The sequence below is a fragment of the Mus caroli genome, unplaced genomic scaffold (assembly GCF_978045245.1).
Source record: "Mus caroli unplaced genomic scaffold, Mus_caroli_1 scaffold_11, whole genome shotgun sequence".
NCBI classification, from domain to species: domain Eukaryota; kingdom Metazoa; phylum Chordata; class Mammalia; order Rodentia; family Muridae; genus Mus; species Mus caroli.
This window is the reverse complement of record NW_028227266.1, coordinates 106,769,805-106,793,268: the sequence shown is the minus strand read 5'-3', so window position 1 is coordinate 106,793,268 and position 23,464 is coordinate 106,769,805. Positions and strand designations below refer to the sequence as shown.

Sequence of the window (23,464 nt, the reverse complement as noted above, 5' to 3'; positions counted from 1 at the left end):
TCTGGGAGAGCGACAAGTGCCCTTAACCACTGAGCCATCTCTCCAGTCTCTATTTTTGTTTTTTGGGACAGGGTCCCACATAGTCCAGGTTGGCTCATTATAATTAAGGATGCCCTTGAACTTCTGACCCTTCTGCCTTTATTTCCTAAGAAGGGATGGCATTGCCACACTCAGATTATGTGATGCTGGGCATGGAAAGCACTCTACCAACAGAGCTACATACTCAGCCGTGATTTTCAAAGTTCTGTTGTTGTTTTTGTTTTAGGGAGGGAATCTCATGTAATCCAGGCTGCCCTGGAACTCATTGTGATTGACAATAACTTCCACCTCTATACCAATGTGAATACAAATCTGTACTACTACACATGGACCCAGGCTTGCCACGTGAGTCTTGCTCTTTTTATAACAACTTACTTTCAAGGGAACCCTTGGACCATGTTCATCTGCTCTGGAGGCAGTCAGTCCCCCAGTGACCACATCCATCCCTCCAGAAACAGCCCCTCAAGTGACCATGTCCATCCCTCTGAAGGCAGTCCTCCAGGGACCATGTTCATCCCTCTGGAGGCAGTCAGTCCCCCTTGTGACCATGTTCCTCCCTCCAGAGACAGTCCCCCAGTGACCATGTCCATCCCTCTGGAGGTAGTCCCCCATGTTGCTCAGCTTTCTGTCACTGTGACAAAATACCTGACACAAATGGAAGAGTTCACCTCTTAGAAACTGTGACGTCACTGGGGGTTGTGTTGCATTTGGGAGGCAGAGGCAGGTAGATCTCCAGGCCAGCCAGAGCTTCACAATGAGTCCACCCCAACTCTCCCCTCTCTCACACACACTACAAAACCAACCAAAAATACGAAGCTTTCTAATCTACAAACACATTTTCTTCCTGTGTACCTTTATGGGTCATAGTTTTTTCAAGGGGAAGGGACAACCATATTTCTAAATTCCTTTTATCACAGAAACTGTCAGCAGTAGGCAGCAACTCCAGTCCCCACTCCTAGCCATTATATTGTCTCTACAGGTTTACCTGTTCTAGACACTGTAAATAGAATTAGAGACCCACTGTCTCTCTATCTCACTTGTTTAATTTCCTGAGTTCTTCACCTACAGCCTGACTTACAGATTCCCACCACTGGTGGTTGGAGCTGTCACCCACTGTACAGAGAATACTGTGGATAATTCACCTAAGCCCAGCCTGCATGTGCTAGCAGCCAGCCTGTTTTCAACTAGATGGTGCAATTCCCCTCCCTAAACCTCTTTGGCTCCTATCATTCCCAAATGGGTTCAATACCCATAGCTGTCTAAGTTACCTTCCTGTTACTGTGATAAAATACTCTGCCAAAGCAACTTAGGGGAGAAAGTTTTTATTTTAGCTTCAAGATTCAGGTTACAGGTTCATTGCAGGGAAGTCTAGGCAGAGGGTGGAGCAGTGGGTAGCGCTCAGGAGCAGACAGAGTGCATGCATTCTTGTGCTCAGCAATTTGTTTGCTCTTTTTTTTTTTTTTTTTTTGGTTTTTCGAGACAGGGTTTCTCTGTGTAGCCCTGGCTGTCCTGGCACTCACTTTGTAGACCAGGCTGGCCTCGAACTCAGAAATCCGCCTGCCTCTGCCTCCCAAGTGCTGGGATTAAAGGCGTGCGTCACCACGCCCGGCTTGTTTGCTCTTTAAACAGTCCAGGATCCTCTGCCTAGGGGAGGAATGGTGCCAACTTATAGTAGGCACAATCAAGATAACCCTCCACAGACATGCCCACAGGCCAAGCTAATCTAGATCTCACTGAGAAGCCCTTTCCACGTGACCCTAGATCACGCGGAGTTGCCAATCAAAGCTAAGCACCACATCCGTCCAGACAGCCTCAGGCTCCTCCCATTTCCTGGCAAGTGGTCGGATGTCTTCAGCATGAGGCACGTGGTGTGAGAGGGAAGCCGGTGAGCTCCTGTCCAATAACAGGAACGGCTTAGGCCATCTTACTCAGGCAAGTGGCCAATAGGGAAATTCTCCTGGTGAAAGTCCTGAACCCAAGCCCTAAGGCTAACAGTTGGTCTGTGGTTATCTGTTGTGCTTGTTGGAACTCACTGGGCTCACCCACTTGCTTTGTTTATAGTTTGGACTGCAAGGATGCCTGGGAGAGAGCCATGCCATGCCTAGAGTTAAAATACTAGGTCTAAGCCTAGAAATTTTCTAAGGTTTTGGTACAAATTTATACAGCCAGAGCTTAGAAGAAAAGATGCCTTTTTATTTTACACAGAAAACTTCCCCATCCTTTCCCTATCACCGCCTCACCCCATAATTGGAAGCAATAAGCTGGAGGCAGGCAGGAGTTCAAGTTCAGGGTCCTCCAGCCTGCATAGGATCCTCCAGCACTCCCATCCACTTAAGAGTCAATGTGACCCTGTTCTATAAAAACAAAAGGAGTCCAGCCACACCTGGTTGTAGCTATAAGCAAAACCCTGCAACTGGAAGTAGGCCCTGCTGATCGGAACAGTAAACTGGTCACGTGGCTTCCCAGTGTGGTGCGGGGCACAGTGGACACAGGAAGTGTGTTTTCTGGGCATCCCTCTTGGACTGGTCCAAGAGGAGCCATCTTCCAAAAACACTTCCGGTTGGCCAGGTCTTGGCCCACTAATTGCAGACATGACTCTGGTCACCGTTCACTGACATAAGAAGGTGTCCAGCTTGGGTTGGGAGGCAGAACTCACAGTCTTTATTCTCAATTTCTGTCTACTCTTGGCCTTGGACTTAACAGGCACTGGTCGGATAATGGCTGTGTCCCTCTGGAAGCAATGTCAAGGAAGAGGCTTGAGAGGGGACTGGAACCCAGGGCAGGAAAGCACAGACCCTGGGTCAGGAAGTGCAGATACACTGAGCAAGGCTGTAGGCACTGGAAGTAAGTAACTTGAGGATACAGATCAGGGCATGGCGTATGCCCCTAAGGTCATCTCAGACCATGGCCATAGAAAAAGGATACAGGCTGGATGAATTTAGTTCGTCCTCCAAGCCCATCGAAGCCTATTCTTACCTAGGGAGAGGGAAGAGATGAGTGGGTTAGAGTAACGGATAGGGAGCTGACGACCCTGCCCCACCCTCAAGGCTGGCCACCACACGCACCACATCTGTGCTGCAACGGGATTCTGCTGTGGTCCTGTTGGGCTGTTTCTGACCCAGGACAGCATTCCGGATGAAGAGAGGGAAGGCACCAGCCAGTTCCTCATCTAGCTCTCCTACACATCGCTGGCCACCTAGTGAGAGCTGGGACTCCTGTAGGAATAATGCCAGAGTCAGACATGACAAGCCAGACAGCAGCACAGGACATGGGGCAGTGATGGAGAAAGGACTGGAGGTAGGAGAAAGCAAGCCAGGGCCCAAGGACGGCTCTGAGAGTCTCAGTCCTGGGCCCAGGGAGGGAACCTGAACATAGTCTGTGCTCTCAGAAGTAGAGCTTTTCTTTTTCTTTATTTTGCTTTGAGATGGTCTCACTAAAGTCCGGGATGCCCAGAACTCACTATTCTCCTCCTGCCTTAGCTTCCTGAACACTGGATTACAGTGGTATAACCCCCACCCCCAGGTTAGAGGGATGAACACTGGATTACAGTGGTATAACCCCCACCCCCAGGTTAGAGGGATGAACACTGGATTACAGTGGTGTAGCCACCACCCCCAGGTTAGAGGGATGAACACTGGATTACAGTGGTGTAGCCACCACCCCCAGGTTAGAGGGATGGGTTTTCCTGTTCTGGTAAGGCCTGGGTGGGACTGTCTGCATGCCTTTGAGGAACCCGGCCCTTACCGGCTTGGAGACTTTGCGCACCTTCTTGAGGACATTCTGCACGGGAGAGCTGTGAGACAAGACACGAGACGTGATGGCAAGTAAGCAAGATGGCGGGCACACACCCTTCAGAGGAGTCTCTATGTGGCAGGCTGCCATCATGGCTCTGCCTCAGCAGTTCCTCCCCAAGTATAGTCAGAAAAGATTAGCTCCAGGGTCGGGGAGACAGGACCATGCCTCAGTCTGGGCTCTCATTTCAGTGCTCCCCAAGTTCTTAGGCTCCTCACCAAGTTCTAGGGAGCCCAGCCAACGTCCTATGCAGAGGATGAGCATTTACAGCCTCAACTGGCAGCCAAGAGGGAACAAGAGGAAGCCAGAGGATGGAGCGGACCCCACAGCTCTCTGCTGCAGCCGTGCGACTTGGGCTTCTTGCTGCGACCAGGCCAGCGGTGTGCAGCATGGGGGCCATGCCCAGCTGCTTTGCCCTTGGGTTCCCTCTCACTGTCATGGCCTAACATAACAGTTCCTTTCTCTTACATCCAAAGTCTCACATGAAGATTTTCTTAGGACCAGAGAGATGTCTCAGCAGATAAAATTCTGCCACCAAGCCTGTCAACCCAACTTGGATCCTTGGTCCCCACACAGTGCAAGAAGAGAACCAACTCCTACACATATACACAGTCCTCTGACGGCCACGTGAACCTCCCACCCCACCCCCAGAAAAAAACAGGTGAATGAAATGTTTAAAAATGTAAAAAGACCTCCTTTTCTGGAGTAGCACAGACCCATGTACATGAAGGGGCACAGTCATGTGCCTGGCCAAGATGGCCTCCCTCTCCTTGTTCCACGGCATGTCTAGAGCAGGTCCCACCTCACAGCTGCACAGAAGTCCTCCTGTCTGCCTAAATGGGATGTTTCCCTAGGTGGTAGGGTTATGGGATCATGGTTTGACATGGTCCTGCGTTAAGCAGGAACCTCAGAGGCACATGAGAAAAATTCAGAGTTCCACACCAGGACTCTGATGGGCAGGCACTCAGAGTATTAGGATACCTGCCTCACTACCAATCCAGACTTCCCCTACTGAGACTCACATCCCAACACATCGTCTTGAGGCTTGTTAGGGTTAAAGAACTAAGCAGGACTCCCAGAATGAGCACTCAAGCCAACGAGGCTGGGGCTGGAACCAAAGCTGTATCCTAGCCTAAGCAGCTGCACCAACCACTCAGAGCCCAGGGTAGGACCCACCGGTAACTTAGCTATGGCCTTCCTGATTATAGGAACCTCGGGGACCAATACTCACCGTGCCCTCTCCAGGCACAGCTTCTTGGGGAGGTAATGCTGGGAGCCGGAGGTCTGGGCTGGAGGGGTATTTACATCAAAGGTAGTATTGAGATCAATCTCATCACTGAAGGGTGGCTGGTGAAGCCTCGGGTTCATCATCTCCACAGGGGCTGGGCTGAAGGCAGTAAAAAGTCTCATTATTCAGGGCTGTGGTAACGACCCAGAGAGATCACAGATCCTTAGGGATCAGAAGCAGCTCAGCTTGGCCCAGTGACGTTAACTCAGGTGGCAAGACAATTGTTCCCAATCCTGAAGCCCTGAGTTCAATCCTTGGAACCCATATGGAAAAAAGAGAAAAATGAATCCTTCCAGTTGTCATGATGCATTCTGTGGTGCACACGCAACATGCACACACACACACACGTTGAAAAAAAAAAAACAGAAGAAGAGGAAGAGACAGCTGAGTTCCTGGGGCTCCTAATGCCTATACCTGACTCAGGGTCACCCCAGAGCCTGAAATCACAGAGTTCCCTTTTTATATGCCTCGGACCATATTAGAGCACGCAAGGGCCCCTGGGAGTGCTGAACTATACCAGAGGGCCAAAGAGCCTGCATTTTGGAGACAGTACTTGGGATTATAAGGAGTGAAGTTTTCCAAGATTTTAAGGTTGAGAGGTAAAAGGGCTGGGACTCAGTGTTGCCTATATATAAGCAGGCTTAATCTCTAAGAATAAGCTAAGTGGCTTCAGCCTTTGCATAGCTATGTGACCACTGAAAATCAGGAAAAAGAAAGTAGACAAAAGCAAAACCAAATTAAAAAGGGGGCTGGTTTGGGGGGCCACTGGGTAAAGGCCAATGACCTGTGTTTGACTCCCCAGCACCCACATGGTGGATGAGCACTGACTCCCACAAGTTACCTTCTGACTTGTACATGTATAACACATGTACACACGCTTAAAATAAATACAATGGGAAAAATGTAGACCAAAGGAATGAACAGCACGTTTCCCTTTGAGCACACACACTTCCTCTGCACTCAGTGCCAGCCATTCAGCCACGTTACTGCAGAGTGATGGAGCCGGCAAGATGCTGTCGCTTCTCACGGCACATGGTGTGCTGGTGGCTGGTACTGCAGGAGCTCACGGATGAAGACACTACATAGTGTTCTCAAGAGTAACTTTAGTGGGGCTGGAGGGATGGCTCAGTGGTTAATAGCACTGACTGATCTTCCAGAGATCCTGAGTTCAATTCCCAGCAACCACATGGTGGCTCACAACCATCTATAATAGGATCCAATGCCCTCCTCTTAAGACATGTACAGTGTACTTATTTATAAAAAATAAATAATTAAAAAAGAAGAACTTTAGCAACATAGAAAAATACTCATATGGTCAATTTAATGTCACACACCTATGATCTCAGGCAAGAAGATCATGAGTTCAAAGCCAGTTTGAGGGCAGCCCACATTATATATCAAGACTGCCTAAAAGAGAATATAAAAAAATATATGTATGCACAAACCAGGCATCATGGCACACACCTCTGAATCCTAGCTGAGGTGGGTGGATCTTTGTGAACTTGAGGCCAGCTGATCTACATAGTGAGTTCCAGGACAGCCAGAGAGATCCTGTCTCAGAAGACAAAACTATACATGCATGTCCAATTGTATGACGTGGTGCCCTCTCCTCCATATGCCTAGGATTCTGTGGTGCTTCCTTAACTACAGCACAGGCTTGCCTCAAGGCACTGAGTGTTCCATCACCTCTGTGACACTCACCTATGACCAATTTACACAGCGTCACGTTACCGGCCTCAGGAAATGAGACAAGGCACTCAAACTCAAAGCCTTCCTTTCTAAGCCAAAGTCTTAGGCAGATGTTACCTGTGTGGCCGTTGTCGGCACATCCTGCACGAACTCAGCGCCTCTTAGTCCTGCCCTATCTCACCAGAATTTAGGAGCCCTTAGGGCCCATGAGAGATGTCTTTCTATCACTTCCCCTATAGCTCCCTTTCCTCTGATCTGCACCCCAATGGGCAAGAGCTATGGTGTAGCTTTGAAAAACCGAGGGAAGGAAAGGCAAGGGTCCCTTGGAGTTGCCCTAAAATAACAGAAGCATGGTTGGGGATGTGGCTCAGGTAGTACAGTGCTAGCCTAGCATGTATGAGGCTCTGGGTTCAATCCCACCTCTGCATACATCAGATGTGGTAGAATATGACTGTAATTCTAGCACTCAGGATGTAGAGCCAGAAAGATAGGAAGTTCAAGATCATACTCAGATACATGTTTGAAACCAGCCTGGGCTATATAATACATCATAATGCATCAAAAAGATAAAATAATAAAGTAAAATGATGGCTGGAGCACTGGCTGCTCTTCCAGAGGTCCTGAGTTCAATTCCCAGCAACCACATGGCAGCTGCTCTGATGCCCTCTTCTGGTGTGCAGACACACATGTAAAGCACCAAATGACAGAAGCGAAGGGTGACCAACCCCACCACAGCAAACGAGGCATGGGCACCACCAGCAACATCCAGACCCTTCCACGAGATACTGAGCGCGGCCAGGGGAATGTGAGCCTCACACAGAAGCCAGAATCTACAGGGGCAGGCTGGGGGGCACGAAGCAGCTCTGAGAACAGCTCAAGCAATCAATTGGTAGGAGACGGGATGAAATGAGGGATATGCAGCAGGTCCCAGAACTATCTTCTAGAAACATTTCCGGGCTGGTGAGATGGCTCAGTGGATAAGAGCACCCGACTGCTCTTCCAAAGGTCCGAAGTTCAAATCCCAGCAACCACATGGTGGCTCACATCCACCCGTAATGAGATCTGATGCCCTCTTCTGGTGTGTCTGAAGACAGCTAGTGTATTTACATATAATAAATAAATAAATAAATAAATAAATAAATAAATAAATAAATAAAAAAGAAACATTTCCAATAGTTTCTACTGCTCTTAGGATGACTCTGCACCTGCAAGGCTGACATAGGAAGACTGGCAGAGATCTGACCCACCTGCCACCTGCCCCTCTCCTCTAAGCCCACCTTAGCAACGCCCCAAGGACTGTGAACTCGCCATCCTCTCTGCCTAGATTTCTCTTCCTTCAGATTTAGTGGTGATTTTATGAATGTGATGAGTGTGAGTACACATCTCATCTGTATTATGAAAGTTTAAGAATCTCACCAAACTATACAGCAACAAGTCAGAGAGAAAGACAGAGGCACTTGTAGATCAGAGAAAAATGGAAATGCCCCCAACCCTGGAGCCAGCAGCCTGTTTTGGAGATCTAGGGGCCTTAGGAGGGAGAACCTGGAATTCAGAATAGAGTATGCCAAGTTAAAGGTGCTAACGCTAAATGCAGCAGTCCTATTACCCAAGGTTTCGCGCCTAGAAAGATACTAGTGAAAACGGAATCTGTCATCCTGTACACAACTTGATGGGCAGCCCAGCCAGCTTAGGACTAAGGTTTGGCTAATGCAGTGCCTCCTGATTTGAGAGACCAGAACTATCGTCTTAGTGCCCAGGTGAGGTGTGGCCCTGGCATGAGGCTCATCGACCAGACACAGGGCTCATTCCCACCTGGGCATTCCAGACCGGATTCTTCTATAATATGGTGCTGCCTAGTAGACTCTGGGCCTAATCATCCTACCTACAAAAACAAGGCTGCATTGGCAGCCAATACCTAGTACAGGACATGGCCCAGAAAAGCCTGGGAGTAAGGGAAATTAGCAAAAGCGGGTATGTAAAGTCCCTGGGTACCTAGGTGTCCCATGTGCTTGTGTTTTCCTTGCTATAACAGCCAGGCACAGAGGACAACTGTGTGAAAGGAGCCCGAGGCTCGCAGAACAGAAGCTACAGGGATCACTATCAGGGAACTGTGGGTATTCTAGAGAATGGTTCTCTATCCCCAGCCTGAGGCAGCTTAGGCTCTAAGGTTTTCTCTATAGTATACAGTTTCTGAGATTGTCGTTTTCCTAAGGGCACATACAATATGTATGTAAGCTCTTGACAAGGCCCTCATGTTATATGGGACTTCAGAGAAGGCATGGCAGATGGCTGGGTGTGGTAGGAGGAAGAATCAGGGACAGAGCCTACTGAGTTGTCAAGATCACCCCTGTGCTGGACCGCATGGCAGACCATGTGCTCACCACAGTCCCACAGTTCTCAGGTTGTCATAAACTACAACAGGAGGGTAGTTTGGGCTCTACAGAGAGATGCTAAGGAAAAAAATAAGAGCTGGTGAGATGGCTCAGAGGGTGAGGGCGTTTCTGCATCAGTCTGGCAATTTCTGTTAGATCCCTTCAACCTATGTTGAAGTAAAAGGAGAGAAATGATCCACAAAGTTATGCTCTGACCTCTATACTGTGACATGCACAACCACACACACACTCATTCATGCATGCACATATACACATATACTCTTTCATACACACACTCATTCATGCACACATACATATGTATATATAATACATACACACACTCTTACACAAATATAAGGCACACAAACACACAAGCACACACACACAATGTACTATCTGGCTGAGGAAGCTGGCCAGCACAACAGAGCCTTCAGATAGGAAAGAAAAGAAGCAATTGTGGAAGCAGGAAGAAGTGTTTTCTTATGGTTGGCTGTGACACGGCAGGATCCTAGGAAACCATTTAAACCTAAGCCCACTCCACGACTGTCCCGAGACACAGTACTGAGGAACTGAGAGATGGGAGTCAGGGGCCACAGTACCAGTTCCATGACTGTCCCGAGACACAGTACTGAGGAACGGAGAGATGGGGAGTCAGGGACCACAGTACCCAGGAACAAAATGGAGTGTTGGAAGGCACTGAATGGGTAAACTGCACTGGCAGAAAGAGAGGGCATACTGATTTGCCAAAATATGTTGAAAAGTGACTTAAGTAAAACCCTGGGATGTTGACAGGAGTTTTAATTTGGCTTCCTTGCTGGGGTCCTGTAGCAGGCAGAAGACAGCCTCGAGGATATTCTTAGCCAGCCCATTTCTGTGAAAAACACTCAGGAAGACTGAAGCTTGCTCCTAGCAGGGACACCAATCCCTGGGTCGTTTGGCTCCCTCTGCTGGCAGCCTGAAAGCACACTCCTGAACCCGCAGGGATTATTTATTTATTTTGGACCGGCTGGCCTGGAACTCTGTAGACCAGGCTGGTCTTGAATTCATAGATACATCTGTCTGCCTCTGCCTCCCAAATGCTAGGATTAAAGACGTGCACCAACACCACCAGGCTGAGGGGGCTCATTTTAGAGTGAGCACTTTCAAGTATGTTTCAGAGATGGGGGCAGACAGATGCATGTGGTGAGAAACTCCAGGATACTCCAAGACAACCACTGCCCCTGCCCTGTCCTCAGGCTACTCAAAGGCTTTCTCTGCCTTTCCTGGTCAGATCCCAAATTCTCTCAACGCCTCTTTCCAGTTAGAGCCTGGCTGGCTGTCTGGTTAGAAGGTCCATAAACACATCTATCCCACCAAAGCCAGGAATGCAGGCTCTCTTAGCTTGTGATCTAGAATCATCCCATAAGGGTAACAAACCTCTCAAAAACCAGGCGGCTGACCCTCTCATTGGTTGCTGGAGGCAGGCTCAAGGTTCCCTGGAGGATCATCAGCTTCTTTCTTAGGCTCTGGAGAAAGGAGAGCGAGAACCTGAGAGAAAGGTTGTGGCACTGAGGAGAAACGCCTATGTAAAGGGCACAGGGAACAGAGTGAGGGCTGACCACCAACACCAGCCAGGCCTGAGAACTCCGCTTGGTGGCATACTCGCTCTGGCGATTAGGGACCGCCTTGGAGGTAAGAACTGAGCAGACGACAGAGGAAGATTCACGGTGCCCTTAGCCCTCTGCTAAGGAGGTACAGGCTCAAGGCCAGACTAGGGTGCACATGCTGACCCACCTCCAACCCAGGAGGTACAGAGGGCCCGGAAACACCACCGACTGTGACAGGGGTTTCCAGGCAGAAACAGTCCAGCCCTGCCCTTAGAGGCACATCACCCCTCAGGTCCCCTCACTTTCCACAGGCCAGGGTGTCTCACCGTGATCTCCTGGTCAGCACTTTGTAAGTCCTTCTGGGCTGACCTCAGTTCTAACTTGGCCTGATCCAGCTCAGTGTTGAGAGTCTTCAACTGTAAGAAAGGAGAAGCCAGTGGTGCCACATGACCTGCCCCTACCTGCTGCTACCCAGTGTATGGTTGGGTAGAGTCTAAAAAAAGCCCGGAGGCACAGGGGAGACCCCAGACCTCAACTAAGTATGAATATGGGCTGCCTGGGGGCAAGTGTGTCTCTCTACACAGTACGGCCTACAGAAGGAAAGCAGCAGGCCCAAGAACCCTCGGTTTGCGATGGGGTATAAAGTGGGCTGCTGGCGCTACCATACTGGAGGCTTGTGCTCTCCAAGCCAGCTAAGATGGATGCATCTAGGAATCAAGAAGAGCAAAAGGTGGCATGAGTGTGCGCTGGGGACCCAAGTGACAAGCCAGAGTCTGAGACAGTGCACAGTAAAAGGCATACCCAGTGTCTGTAGGCCACCTTCTCTGACCCAGTGATGTGGGCGTGGATGGCCTAGCTCAGGAGACCCACCTCCCTTTCCCTTTGTCACCAGTCAGTCACCTTGCTCCTAGAGGACACCAAATCCTTCTTCAACCTGTCAGCCAGTTCCCCTGAGGCCTTCCGAGCTTCCTTCAGATTCTCATACTCTCTGCAAAGCAGCCATGAGAAGAGAGACAGAACAGAACACCCTGACTGGTATGGTCGGTGCTGTGACTAAGCCATAGCGGCAGCTTAACAAAGGCCTCACCAAATTAGCTCCTCCTCATCCTCCTGCCAGGGCCCCTGGCAGGTCCTGCATATGTAATGAGGTGGAGGAACAAAAACTGATCACATGCAGGAACTGTGCCTTGAGCGTGCAAGCCTCACTAGGGGGCTCCCTACAACCCCAAATGGAGGCAGTGGATTCTCTGTGCCTTTTAGGCAAGCAGCTCCTTTCTCCAGCTTCCTGTCACCACCATAGTGAAGGATATAGGGAGTTTGCTATGGAAGTCAGGCAGGGTCAGAAACAGGGCTGATGGGGAAGACTCCAGATCTGAGGGAGCTCATTGCTGAGAGCTGCATGAGCTCCTCAGAGACAAAACTCGCATCCATACTCTTCTCTCAACTAGGGCAAACCCCCCTCTCCACGCAGAAAAGTGGAGGTCAGAGGGGCCTCGGAAGTGGCCTAAGAGCTAGAGTTCATCTTATGACAACACGGTTCTACAACCTGCTCCTTCACAGTATCTGCATTACAAAAGAGGCAGAGGCACGCTGGAGCTTACGCACTTCTTGAGGGACACGCAGTATACAGCCAGCTGCTCCACCGCTGACTGTCCCACACCCATGTCTCGAATCATCTCCTCCACCTCAGACCGCTGGCTCTGGAGTAGGAGCTCAATTCTGAAAAACATTCCCGGCCCACGGCATTTGAAATCTGGAGGCTGATGGTTAGTCTGCCTCCCTTTGCTGCTGTTGCTATGGAAACAGCCTGGGCTGCTAGGATGCTTTAGCAGGTGGGTGTGCCCAAGGAAAGGTTCTACAGCAGAGATGAGCTCAGCTCCAGGGATGCTTCTGAGGAAAAAGAGGTGCTGACAGAGGACTTCAAGGTCAGGGACTTCACACAGAGAGGCTCCTGGAGGGAAAGGCATGGCAAACCACCTATCCATAGGCAACAGGACAAGAAGTGTAATGAGAGGACTCACAAAAAGGGAAGGAGCCCACAGAGGTTAAAATAGGAAATCTGTGGCCAAAGGCACCTGGGAGTCTGAATCAAAGGTGAACAAGACCCATTTTCAGCTGCAGCCCTGAGAATCGCCCCCCACCCCTGCTCCTGGGGCCCTAGGTATGAAAGGACAGTACAGAAGCCAGCTGGGGACTCACTGCTCCATGGTTTTCATCTTGCACTTGAGTCGGTGGGCCTCCTCCCGAGCTTGTTTGGTCTCATCCTGCTGCTGCTCCAGGAACCTCATCTGCTTCTGAAGGCACAAGACACCTTCTCAGTGTCTCAGAACCATGGCCACCGAGAGCTGTTTGTACTGTATCTTTTGTATGGTTTTGGGTTTTGACAGGGTTTTATATACCCTAGGTTGGCTTTGAACTCACCATGCAGCCAAGGATAACCTCCCTTTGGTCTGTCTCCTGTCTTCTCTTCCCATGTGCTGGGATTTTAGGAGTGGACCTTCATACTTGCCTATCTTTTGAAGATGCTGATAGGGCAGGAGATAAACCGCCAAGAGCCCCCTCATGCTGATCTAGTCTCTGTGTGGACTCTGTGTGCATGTGTCTGTGTCTCTCTGTGTCTGAAACGTTGAGAATCCAAGCCAGGCTTTGAACCACAGCCTTCTCTTGGCCCATGCTTTTTTGCTAAAGAGACTTTTAGGGCAGCAGTTTCCTCACCTTGGAGATGGGCCTCGCTGTAAGCTTACCGACTCAGGACTACTGTGATCTGCCAAGGGTCTCACGGTACATGCTTGCATATGGAAGAAGTCAAGAGCTCAAACCTATATCTCATCTATACACATAGACAAGAAGTGCCAGAATAGGAGAGCCAAGCCAGGAACTGTCCTCAGCATGAGACCTTTCCATGTCTGACTGGGGATGCATCAGAGATTGCTCTGTAACCTGGTGCTAGTTTGTTCCCTCCCACTGGCTAGGCCATGTGATGCAGCTCGGCCTCCAAGCAGGAACAGAAAACGAATATCCTAGGGCCCCGTCTGTTCACGAGGATGGCTCCCATCCCTTTCAAATGGCACCCAGCAAGGGCTGCTCCTGCCTACAAGGCTAGAATATCAATCGTGAGTTCAGATCAATCGCCTCGTGGCCCTCCGAGAGCAAGAGGCTCACGAACCCAGGCTGATACAAAATTCATCTGGGTCTAGGCCTGCTTGCTCTACAGGCTTTGATCTGCTCGGTCAGCTCAGCACAGCGGACTTCAAAGGCCTTTGCTCCTCCCTAGGATGCTGTTTGATCTGGCTCCAGAGAGCAGCCCCGCCAAGGACTGGAGTCCTAATAGAAGATTCTTCAGACTGGCCTCATCAGTGGAGTATGAGACACTTTTGGAAACATGGCCCAGCCTACTCAGGTCTCCATTGAGCAGGCCCCCTGTGAAATGTTTGGGAGGCCTTGTTACTGGACACAAAGCCCACAAGCACAGCCACTGTGCCCCTTTCCTTATGGTCTGGAGGAGAATGGTCTGGAAGGACCCTGGGAAGCAGAGATGTGCCTTCACTTTATTTACTATTGTATAACATAAACAAAAGCAATGGTTAAGGCAGAAATAGAAGATATGATCAGAAATGTGAGCCTAGGCTGGGCATGGTGGTGCATGCCTTTAATCTCTGCACTTGGGAGGCAGGGGCAGGTAGATCGCTGTGTGTTCCAAACCAGCCGTGGCTGTGGCCGTACCTCCCACTGACTCTGAGGACTTACTTTCAGGGTGGAACACAGCATCTCTGCCTTATTTAAGGCGTTCTGTAGGGACTCCACGGTGGCATTGCGTTCTTCCAGGGTGTCCCGTAGAGTGTCGATAATGGCCTGGCTGTCCCGTTTCTCCCTGTCTGAAGCAGAAGCAGAGGGGAGCAAGGCAAAGAAAGGCCCATTCATGTCTGAGAACCTTAACCCCTGACACCCAGCAGCTCCTCCTTGAGTCAGGTAAGGACAAGGCACAGGAGAGCAAACTGGGTGCCCGCTTCTCTCTGCCATGCACCAGGAAGTCTAAGCGAGCTTTCACTTGGGAGGCTGGCTTTCCTTCTTCTTGCTGGAACTGTCTGGGTAGATGGCACTGTTCTCCCACTCCAGTGGGTCATTCCAGAACCCAAGCAAATGCCTGTCAAATCCAGCAGTACCAAGCCCAGAAGATACAAACGCATCAGGTGGGGCCCCTCCCAAAACTACTCCTGAGCACAGAGTTCCAAGCAGGGAAGAGGCCAGCCTGGCCGAGGCAGGCAGCTTCAGTCATCTCTCTCCTTTTTAACTGGTGTTAAGAGCTAGCAAGATTCTGGGAAATACAAAGCAGGACGAGCCCCTGGCTTTGCCAGAGGTCAAAGGCCTCCCTCTCACACTCCCTCCCTCCAACACCCAAGCCAGGGACTTCCCAGGGCCTCTTGTCTCTTGCTAACTTACCTTTCTGGGAAAGCTGAGCTTTGACACTGTCCAGTTCATTCTGCAAGACAATGCACATACTAAGCAACAGGAACACATTACAGCTCGCCTCCATTCAGCCTCCCATAAGGCTGTGCAGAGCCCAGGGTCAGTGAAGATGAATGAACCCAATACACTTTAAAGCCAAGCCAACAGAGACAGGCACATTTTGTTTTTCTTTTTTTCAAACAAGGTGTCACTAGGTGGCTCAGGCTGTCCTGGAACTCACTATGTGGACCAGGCTGGCCTTGAACTCTCAAAAATCCATCTGCCTCTGCTTCTGCGCTCTACAGTGCTGGGATTAAAGGCATGTGTCACCATGCCTGGTATGGGACTATTTTTTTTCTTTAAGATTTATTTATTTCTAGGCAGAAGAGATGGCTCAGCAATTAAGAGCTGCTTTTCCAGAGGTCCCAAATTCAATTCCCTGAAATCACAAGGCTGCTCACAATCGTCTATAATGAGATCCAATACCCTCTTCTGGCATGCAGGCATACATACGTAAACAGCCTCATATACATAAGATATATATAAATCTTTTAATATGATTTATTTTCTATGTGTCAGTGTTTTGCCTGCATTTATGTCAATGCACCGTGTATTCACATTGCCTCCTGAGGTCAGAAGAAGGTGTCAGATTCCCTGAAACTGGAACTATGGACAGTTGTTAGCTGCCACTTAGGTGCTGGGAATCAAACCCTATCATTTGTTAGAGCAGCCAGCACCCTAAACACTGAACCATCTCTCCAGCCTCCTTCTGAGTCTTTTAAAAAGGTAAGGTAAGATGTAGGGAATGAATTCTACGGGAAGTAGAGCTTGGCCTGCTGTCCAGCCAATAGCAGAGGCTCCGGGGCTGCTGGCCCTGCCATATCCTCACTCTCCGGCATGAACTCAGGACACAGGGACCCATCAGGGACATAGCACAGCACTCGGGACCATTACTAGCTCTCTTCATCTTGGGCTTTGATGCTTTAGTCCACCTCCCTCCAAGCTCCAGGAGGGCTCCCACTTGGGAGTCTAGAGAGCCCAATGTCCCTGGGAGCAAGAGGCAAACAAAGGTTTTTACAGCACACTTCCGGCTCAGGCAAGGGTCCACTGTGGAAGAATCTGGGCAGACCTCCCTCCAGATCACACTTTAAACATTAACAGAAGACTCAGAACTTCTTGTGTGACCAGTAGTAAGGGCCCCGCTACCAGCATCTCTGCCCAGGGATCTGGGGCAGGAGCTCCTGGCAGCTGGGCTGGGGACTGTGGACCTAACAGCTGGGAATGGAACTGGTAGATAGGGAAGAACATGCAGAGATCAGACGCCCCATAGTCTCCTGGCTCCTTCCACACCTCAGCAGGATGCTTTCCAAGTCCTTGCTCCAAACTATTCAAGACGTGGCCTCTGTGTCTCACAGCCTTGGCTTTGAAAGCTAAAGAAAAGACTGGAAGCTGCCTTTGTTATCTCCATCACAGGGAGGACACCTCTTAAAGCTGGGAGCAGTTACCATGACGATGCACAGGATGGCTCCAAACACAAAAGCTCAACCATCTTGAAGCACAGAGGTTTCAAGGACATCACAACACCCAGTGGGTTGAGGTCAAATGAGTTGTAATCTGACAAATTCTCAGCAAATTAACCCTTACAGTCCAGCAACCACTGGCAAACTCCAACTCAACTTCATCAAGATATTCTGCCAATCCAGCTTCCCCAAACAAAAAGGAAGGAAATTTTAGATATGGGGGAAAAATGGGAGAAATATAGAAGAAGATAACCTGGTTACCCTCCCTGTGATCTGGTCTTCCACCTGGTTAGAAATCCCAAATCCTGGAGCTTTGTCCTCTCCGGCTGGGCTTGGAAAGGCCCAGCATCTGCCACTACACCATGCTCTCCAGACAATTTCGAGGCCCAGTCAGGTTAGGGAATGGTGGAGTCACACATCTTCCCTGACTAGTGAGAATGGAAGGGTTTCCTAACCCATCACTAAGCGACCATCAAGAGAGTGGGCTGGCCAGGAAGACCGTAAGTCCGTCACACAGCTCAGGGTCTTAGAAGCCCTGAGAGCCCAGGGGGAGAGCCACTGGTTGCTTGTCCCCTCTCCTCTTACAGTGTGTGCCTCTGATGACTGTCTCGAGGTTGCTTACCTGCACCTGACAGCTCTACCTGCTCCACAGGCCTCGCTCCACACACTCTATGTACCTTTTCTTTCTTTTTCTTTTTTCTTTTTTTGGTTTTTTTTTGAAAGAGGGTTTCTCTGTGTAGCCCTGGCTGTCCTGGAACTCACTCTGTAGACCAGGCTGGCCTCGAACTCAGACTCCCGAGTGCTGGGATTAAAGGCATGTGCCACCACTGCCTGGCTCTAGGTACCTTTTCTAAGTAGAAAGGTGAACTTCCAGAGGGTTTGGAATTTAGTAGGAGGAGATAAATTCTATGTACCTTTAAGAATTCTGCATCCAAGACATTCTCCTCTTCCTGGGCAAGGTCGAAGAAAAGTTTGTTTATAATAGTCTTTTTGCCAACCTGGATGAGAAAATGAGACAGAGAAGAATGGTGAAGTGTGGCGAAGGTGAGGAAGAGGAAGGCCTGAGCGTGGGGTTCGACTGCCTGCCTCATGTTCTAGGTCTGCTCTCAGACCTAACTTTCCACATGCATCCTTTTGCTGGTGGATGAAGTCATGTCTATGCACAGGGACATTTGCTAAACATTAGAGGCAGCCAAGTATACACAAGTGAAGCCTGGTTGGGAAAGTCTATCTTCCAGCCACCGGAGGGCGTAAGCAGGCCTCCTGAGTGACTCACAGATGTTTGGGAGCATCAACTGGCCTCACACCAACAGGGTCAAAAGGTCAAAATGTTTCTATTTCAGAGATGTTTTCCCCATCCCTGCCTTCTGGAAAGAAGAGGAAGGTCTTCAGCAAAGATGTCCCCACTCCACCATCCTTACCTGGATTCTACACTGTGGGCAGGTCCGACTTGGTGCTGTCTCAAACCACTGGATTAGGCTACAGTGAAAACAGAATGAAAGACTAGTAATCCTGGCATGGCTGGGGATACAGGTCACATGACCACTGTTATTAGCTCCTCTCTAAGGCCGGCCTGCCTTACCTACAATGAGAGGCTATCACTACAGGCAGGACGGTCCTGCAGGCCTGAGCAACGCTGTTGTTTCAGGTTTGAAGTCTTGGCCCAGGGCTGTTCTTTGCAGCTGGGCTGTACAGTGTAGGTAACAAAGCTCAGAGCCTCTCAGAGACATAGTCTTTGATAATACCCTACTTCAGGTTAGGACTTTAGGGGTCTTAGGTAGTGGTAAAAGCAAAACATGGACAGATTTACATCAGTTATTGGTATGGATAAGTATTAAATGTTAATTGAAACAGTTCCCTGTAGGTGTGGCGGTGTCTAACTGTAATACTCGGACTAGGCAAGAGAATCACGAGCTCCAAACAAGCCTCAGCTTGAGAGAGAGACCAGGGATGGGAGTGGGGCAGCCTTCTTTACCCCAGGAATAAGAGACAAACTCCCCTTCAAAAACCATCCCGCATGTCCAAATCTTTTCTATAAATACATTAAAAAACTACAAATACATTCAAAGACCACATACTACAAAATTAAAGCTAATCAGACACAGGAGAGTGAGTTAACGAAGAAGGATATTAGCCAGGCAGGGGTGGCGCACGCCTTTAATCCCAGCACTCGGGAGGCAGAGGCAGGCGGATTTGAGGCCAGCCTGGTCTACAGAGTGAGTTCCAGGACAGCCAGGGCTACACAGAGAAACCCTGTCTCAGAAAAAACAAAAACAAAAAAACAAAACTAAGAAGCACATTATCAATGAATCATTAAAACATATCGAAAAGAAGTTAGGCACATGCACAAAAACACATAATAGTCTGTATGATCTCATCTGTATAACAGAAAACCTCAAAGTGGTACCTTTATGTGTGTGAGGGTGCTGGTGGGAGGGCACGTGAGATTTCTAATGCAGACATTATCCTCTTTTTTCTGCAGAGCTGGAGAGCAAACCCAGGTCCTTATTCACTCGGGACAAGTGCTTTACCCGTGAACTTCCCTCCCAGTCCTATACTATGCTTCTAGATCTGGATTCTGGCTGCACAGATGTGCTGGGCTTGGGACAACCCTACAAGTTATGCACTTTTTTTAAAAAAAAGATTTACTTATTTATTTATTCTATGTATGTAAGTATACTGTAGCTGTCCAGATGGTTGTGAGCCATCATGTGGTTGCTGGGATTAGAACTCAGGTCCCTTGGAAGAGCAGTTGGGTCTCTTAACCGATGAGCCATCTCTCCAGCCCAAGCTATGAACTTTTAACATGTGTACTTCTCTGTAGTTTCTTCTACATTACTTCAGTGGAATAGAGTAAGCAAGACAGTGTCTCAGGCCTGGAACCTCAGCATTTACAAGACCAAGACAAGACGATTACAATGTCTAACATAAAAATAATAAAATGGTGTTTAAAAGTCAGCTTGTGCAGCCCAGAGATATGAGAGAGACCTAGAGAGACACACAGACAGAGAGACATAGAAAGAGAGAGGGAGACAGAGACAGAGAGAGAAATCGGCAGCTGTTGTGGAAAATAGTATGCCAGTTCCGAAAAACCCCTAAATATAGAATCTCCATCTGCCCCAGTCTTTCAGCTCCCAGGTATACATCCTAGAGAACGGAAACCAGGGGCTCAGAAAGGTATCTGTACAGCAGTTCAGAGTAGCATTATTCACAGCAGTCAAAAATCTGGAAATACCTGTCTATCAACAAGTGAATAAACAAAATATGGTATTTTCATGCATACAATTAAATATTGGCCACAACAAAAATGAAATTCTGATACATGCTATAAGATGGGTGAATGATAAAATTATAATGCTACGTGAAATACATCAGACTCAAAAGGACACAGAATACAAGACTCAACCTATGGGATTCCTGGGATAGGGAACTCAGGGACAGGCAGTGCAGCAGAGGGTCTCAGGGAGGACTAACAAGGAGAGTTAGCATGTAACAGTGGGCTATGAGTGTCTGCGGCTGATGGCGAGTTCAGATGATGACACTGAAGGGTATATCACATTGCAAATGTGCTCACTGCTACAGAATCAGCGTCTAAAGATGGTTACAATAGTGCTGGTGGGCTGGCACACAATTTTAATTTCTGAGCTCAGGTGGATCTTCTTGTTCATGGTCAGCTACATAGTGAGACTCTGTCTCCAACAACAAAAAAATATACTCAAGAATACTCGGGGTTGGGCTGGAGAGATGGCTCAGCGGCTAAGAGCACTGAGTGCTGTTCTGAAGATCCTGAGTTCAAATCCCAGCAACCTCATGGTGGCTCACAACCACCCGTAATGAGAGTCTGAAGTCAGCTACAGTGTACTTACGTATAATAATAAATAAATCTTAAAAAAAAAAGATACTTGGGGCAGGAAGGTCTTGAAATGTAGCTCAATTGCTGAGCATACACAAAGCCCAAAATTCAATCCCTAGCATTATATAAACCAAAAAGGATGGTACATACTTTCACACTTGAGAGACGGAGACAGAATGATTACAAATTCAGGGCCATCTCTGGCTACGCAGCAAGTTCAAGGCCAGCCAAGGGTACATGAGACAAAGTGCACAGGTGGAAGCCAGAAGTGGTGGCTCTCACCTGCAATCCCAGCACTCAGAAGGCTGAGGCAAGAGGACTGCCATGAATCCCAGACTAGCCAATACTACATAGCAAGACACTGTTTTCAAAACAAAACAAACAAAAAATAGCTATAAGGTCTGGGGTATAACCAGTAGTAGAACACTTGCCTTCCAGGCACAGGACATGGATCTGAGAGACAGGGGAGGTGGGGCATATACCTGCAATCTGAGCTCTAGGAGGCAGAAGAAACAGAACCAGAAATTCAGTCAGCCTGAGCTCTACACAGCAAGGCCTGTTTGTTTGTTTGTCTGTTTTAAAAGGCTGGAGAGATGACAGCTTACTGGTTGAGATGACTCACGACTGTCTAGCTCCAGCCCCACGGGGATCAGATGACCCTGGCCTCTGAGGTTACCCGTACTCATATGCACATAGCCACACAAAGACATACACATAGAACACATAATTTAAAATTAAAAACAAGATTAAAAAATCAGCTAGGTGTGGGTGTGGTGGCACACACCTTTAATCCCAGAATTTGGGAGACAGGGGTGAGCAGATCTAGCTTGAGTTCTAGGCCAGCCTGGTCTACAGAGTGAGTTCCAGGACAGCCAGGGCTACACAGAGAAACACTTTCTTGAAAACAAACAAACAAGAAGACAAGAAAAACCCCACAAAATCCAACAGGTGGAACAAAATAGAAAATACTGAATATGACAGACTTCATCAGCGAGCTCACACTTAAGGCTTAAAAAGGTTCAGTTTAGTACAAGCATTATTATACCAAATTTTTAAAGCCAAATATGATTTCAAGAAACAGACCTAAAACATAATTACACAGGAAAGTCCACGGTGAAAGCTTAGGGAGAGAGCAGGTGATAGCAAGCAGCTTTAGTGGCAGGGTTACTTCTAACCTAACTACACAATGGCTCCTTGGGAATGGAGCTCAGGCCACACAACACTGTATTGTGTGGTTTTGTTTGTTTGTCTTTTTGACACAAGGTCTGGGAAAATTCAGGCTGACTTTTGCCTTACTTATATAGCTGAGACTGACCTTAAAACTCCCGATCATTCTGTCTCCACACCTTCCCTCCTCCCCTGCCTGTACTGGGATATGCAACACAACAGACTCTAAGGTCGGTTTTAAACAAAGCTTTGCAAATAGGAGACACTCAGAAGTGTTCACACCACTTCCTGCTTTGTGGGCCCTATTGTCCCTCACAAACCTCCCAGTCTCCCAAAGGAGACCTCTCTTCTACCTTATTTTCTCTTTGGTTGGGAGCTTTGGATCAGCCTGCTCAGTTGCAAAGGTACTCTTTCGTCGCCCATAAGACAACTGAACATCAGGAAGCCAGGTGTACAGGAGTGTCTGATCAACGAGGTGTTTCTGGATAGAAACAATCCAAAGCATTCCAGCAAACGACAGACCCTTAGAGATTGCCAGAAACCTATCAGCTTAAATTGGTCTGTTTCTTTTGTTTTGTTTTGTTTTGTTTTTCGAGACAGGGTTTCTCTGTATAGCCCTGGCGGTCCTGGAACTCACTCTGTAGACCAGGCTGGCCTCGAACTCAGAAATCCGCCTGCCTCTGCCTCCCAAGGGCTGGGATTAAAGGCATGCGCCACCACCGCCCCCAGCTGTTGGTCTGTCTCTTGACTCTCAAATAAAATACAATAGCCCGTTAGTGCAGTAAAAGCTCATCTTCGCTCAAACTAATAGTTTTGAAGTCATTTCTTAGCGCAATAAAGAAGCACTCTTTCACCGTGGGCTACCGGTATCACTTCCACCTGGCTCACTTCGGCCCAGGTTGGAAAGCTTCCGGTGAGGCTCCTCTAATGTCGTCGTCACTTGTCTTAGTTCAGAGGAGGGATTATCTCTAGGCCCGACACCCCCATAGCGTCTAAGTGGTTCTAGGACACGCACGGGGCCCTACACCGCCGTCACTCACCACTGCAGATGAAAAGTGTGGCCACAGTGGATGGCAGCCACGTCACGGGAGTGATCGAAAAAGTCGGAGCAGATAGTGCACAGAGCGCGGATAGGCATGATGGCTCGACTCAAGCAGCCCAGGGAGCCAGCTGCCAGCGACAGACACAGTTTGGTGGCCGAACCGGCCGCCGCTAGGTTCCTTCAAATTTCGCTCCACTGCACGACTTCCGGTAGTGAACCGGAAGGAATAACAAACCCACGCCTGAGTACTTCTCTCTGATTGGACAAACTTCGGGGCGGGGCGCTGGAGCGGCTGTGATAAACAGCCCGCCAGCCGTGCGGAATCCTGGGATTTAGCTCCTTGGGGTCTTCTAGGAGTGGATCCCTGTTTCTACCACAGAACCCTACGATCCCCTGTGGCGTAAAACAGTGAAGCTACAGTCTGACCCCTATCTCTGCTAAGCCGGGGATTGTCTCAAGCTAGAGCCGGTGCGAAGTGACCCAGACCCCTTCTTGCTGCACTTCGGGGCAGTCAAATAGACTGGAATGCCAAGAAAAGGGGATGATGGTACCATGGCTATGGAAAGTAATAGGCCATACGCTGGCAGCCCACAGTTCCCAGACAGAAAGAGGGGCCCCCACTTTCTAAACCTTCTACTATGGATCATCTTGGAAAGGTGAACACATTAAG

General features: G+C 48.9%; 1 protein-coding gene across 1 annotated transcript; it reads right to left on the bottom strand.

The window, feature by feature from the left end:
• Positions 1 to 1,888: 1,888 nt before the first annotated feature.
• On the bottom strand, positions 1,889 to 22,984 carry Traip (TRAF interacting protein). The gene is made up of 15 exons (XM_021172543.2): positions 22,793 to 22,984; positions 18,154 to 18,211; positions 17,647 to 17,730; positions 15,207 to 15,246; positions 14,514 to 14,641; positions 12,966 to 13,060; positions 12,372 to 12,485; positions 11,667 to 11,754; positions 11,093 to 11,182; positions 10,597 to 10,685; positions 5,063 to 5,218; positions 3,784 to 3,832; positions 3,105 to 3,254; positions 2,965 to 3,015; positions 1,889 to 2,770 (listed from the first exon to the last, which is right to left on the bottom strand). The coding sequence occupies exons 1-15, from the start codon at positions 22,888 to 22,890 to the stop codon at positions 2,648 to 2,650; spliced, it is 1,413 nt and encodes a 470-aa protein (XP_021028202.1). The 5' UTR covers positions 22,891 to 22,984; the 3' UTR covers positions 1,889 to 2,647.
• Positions 22,985 to 23,464: the final 480 nt, after the last annotated feature.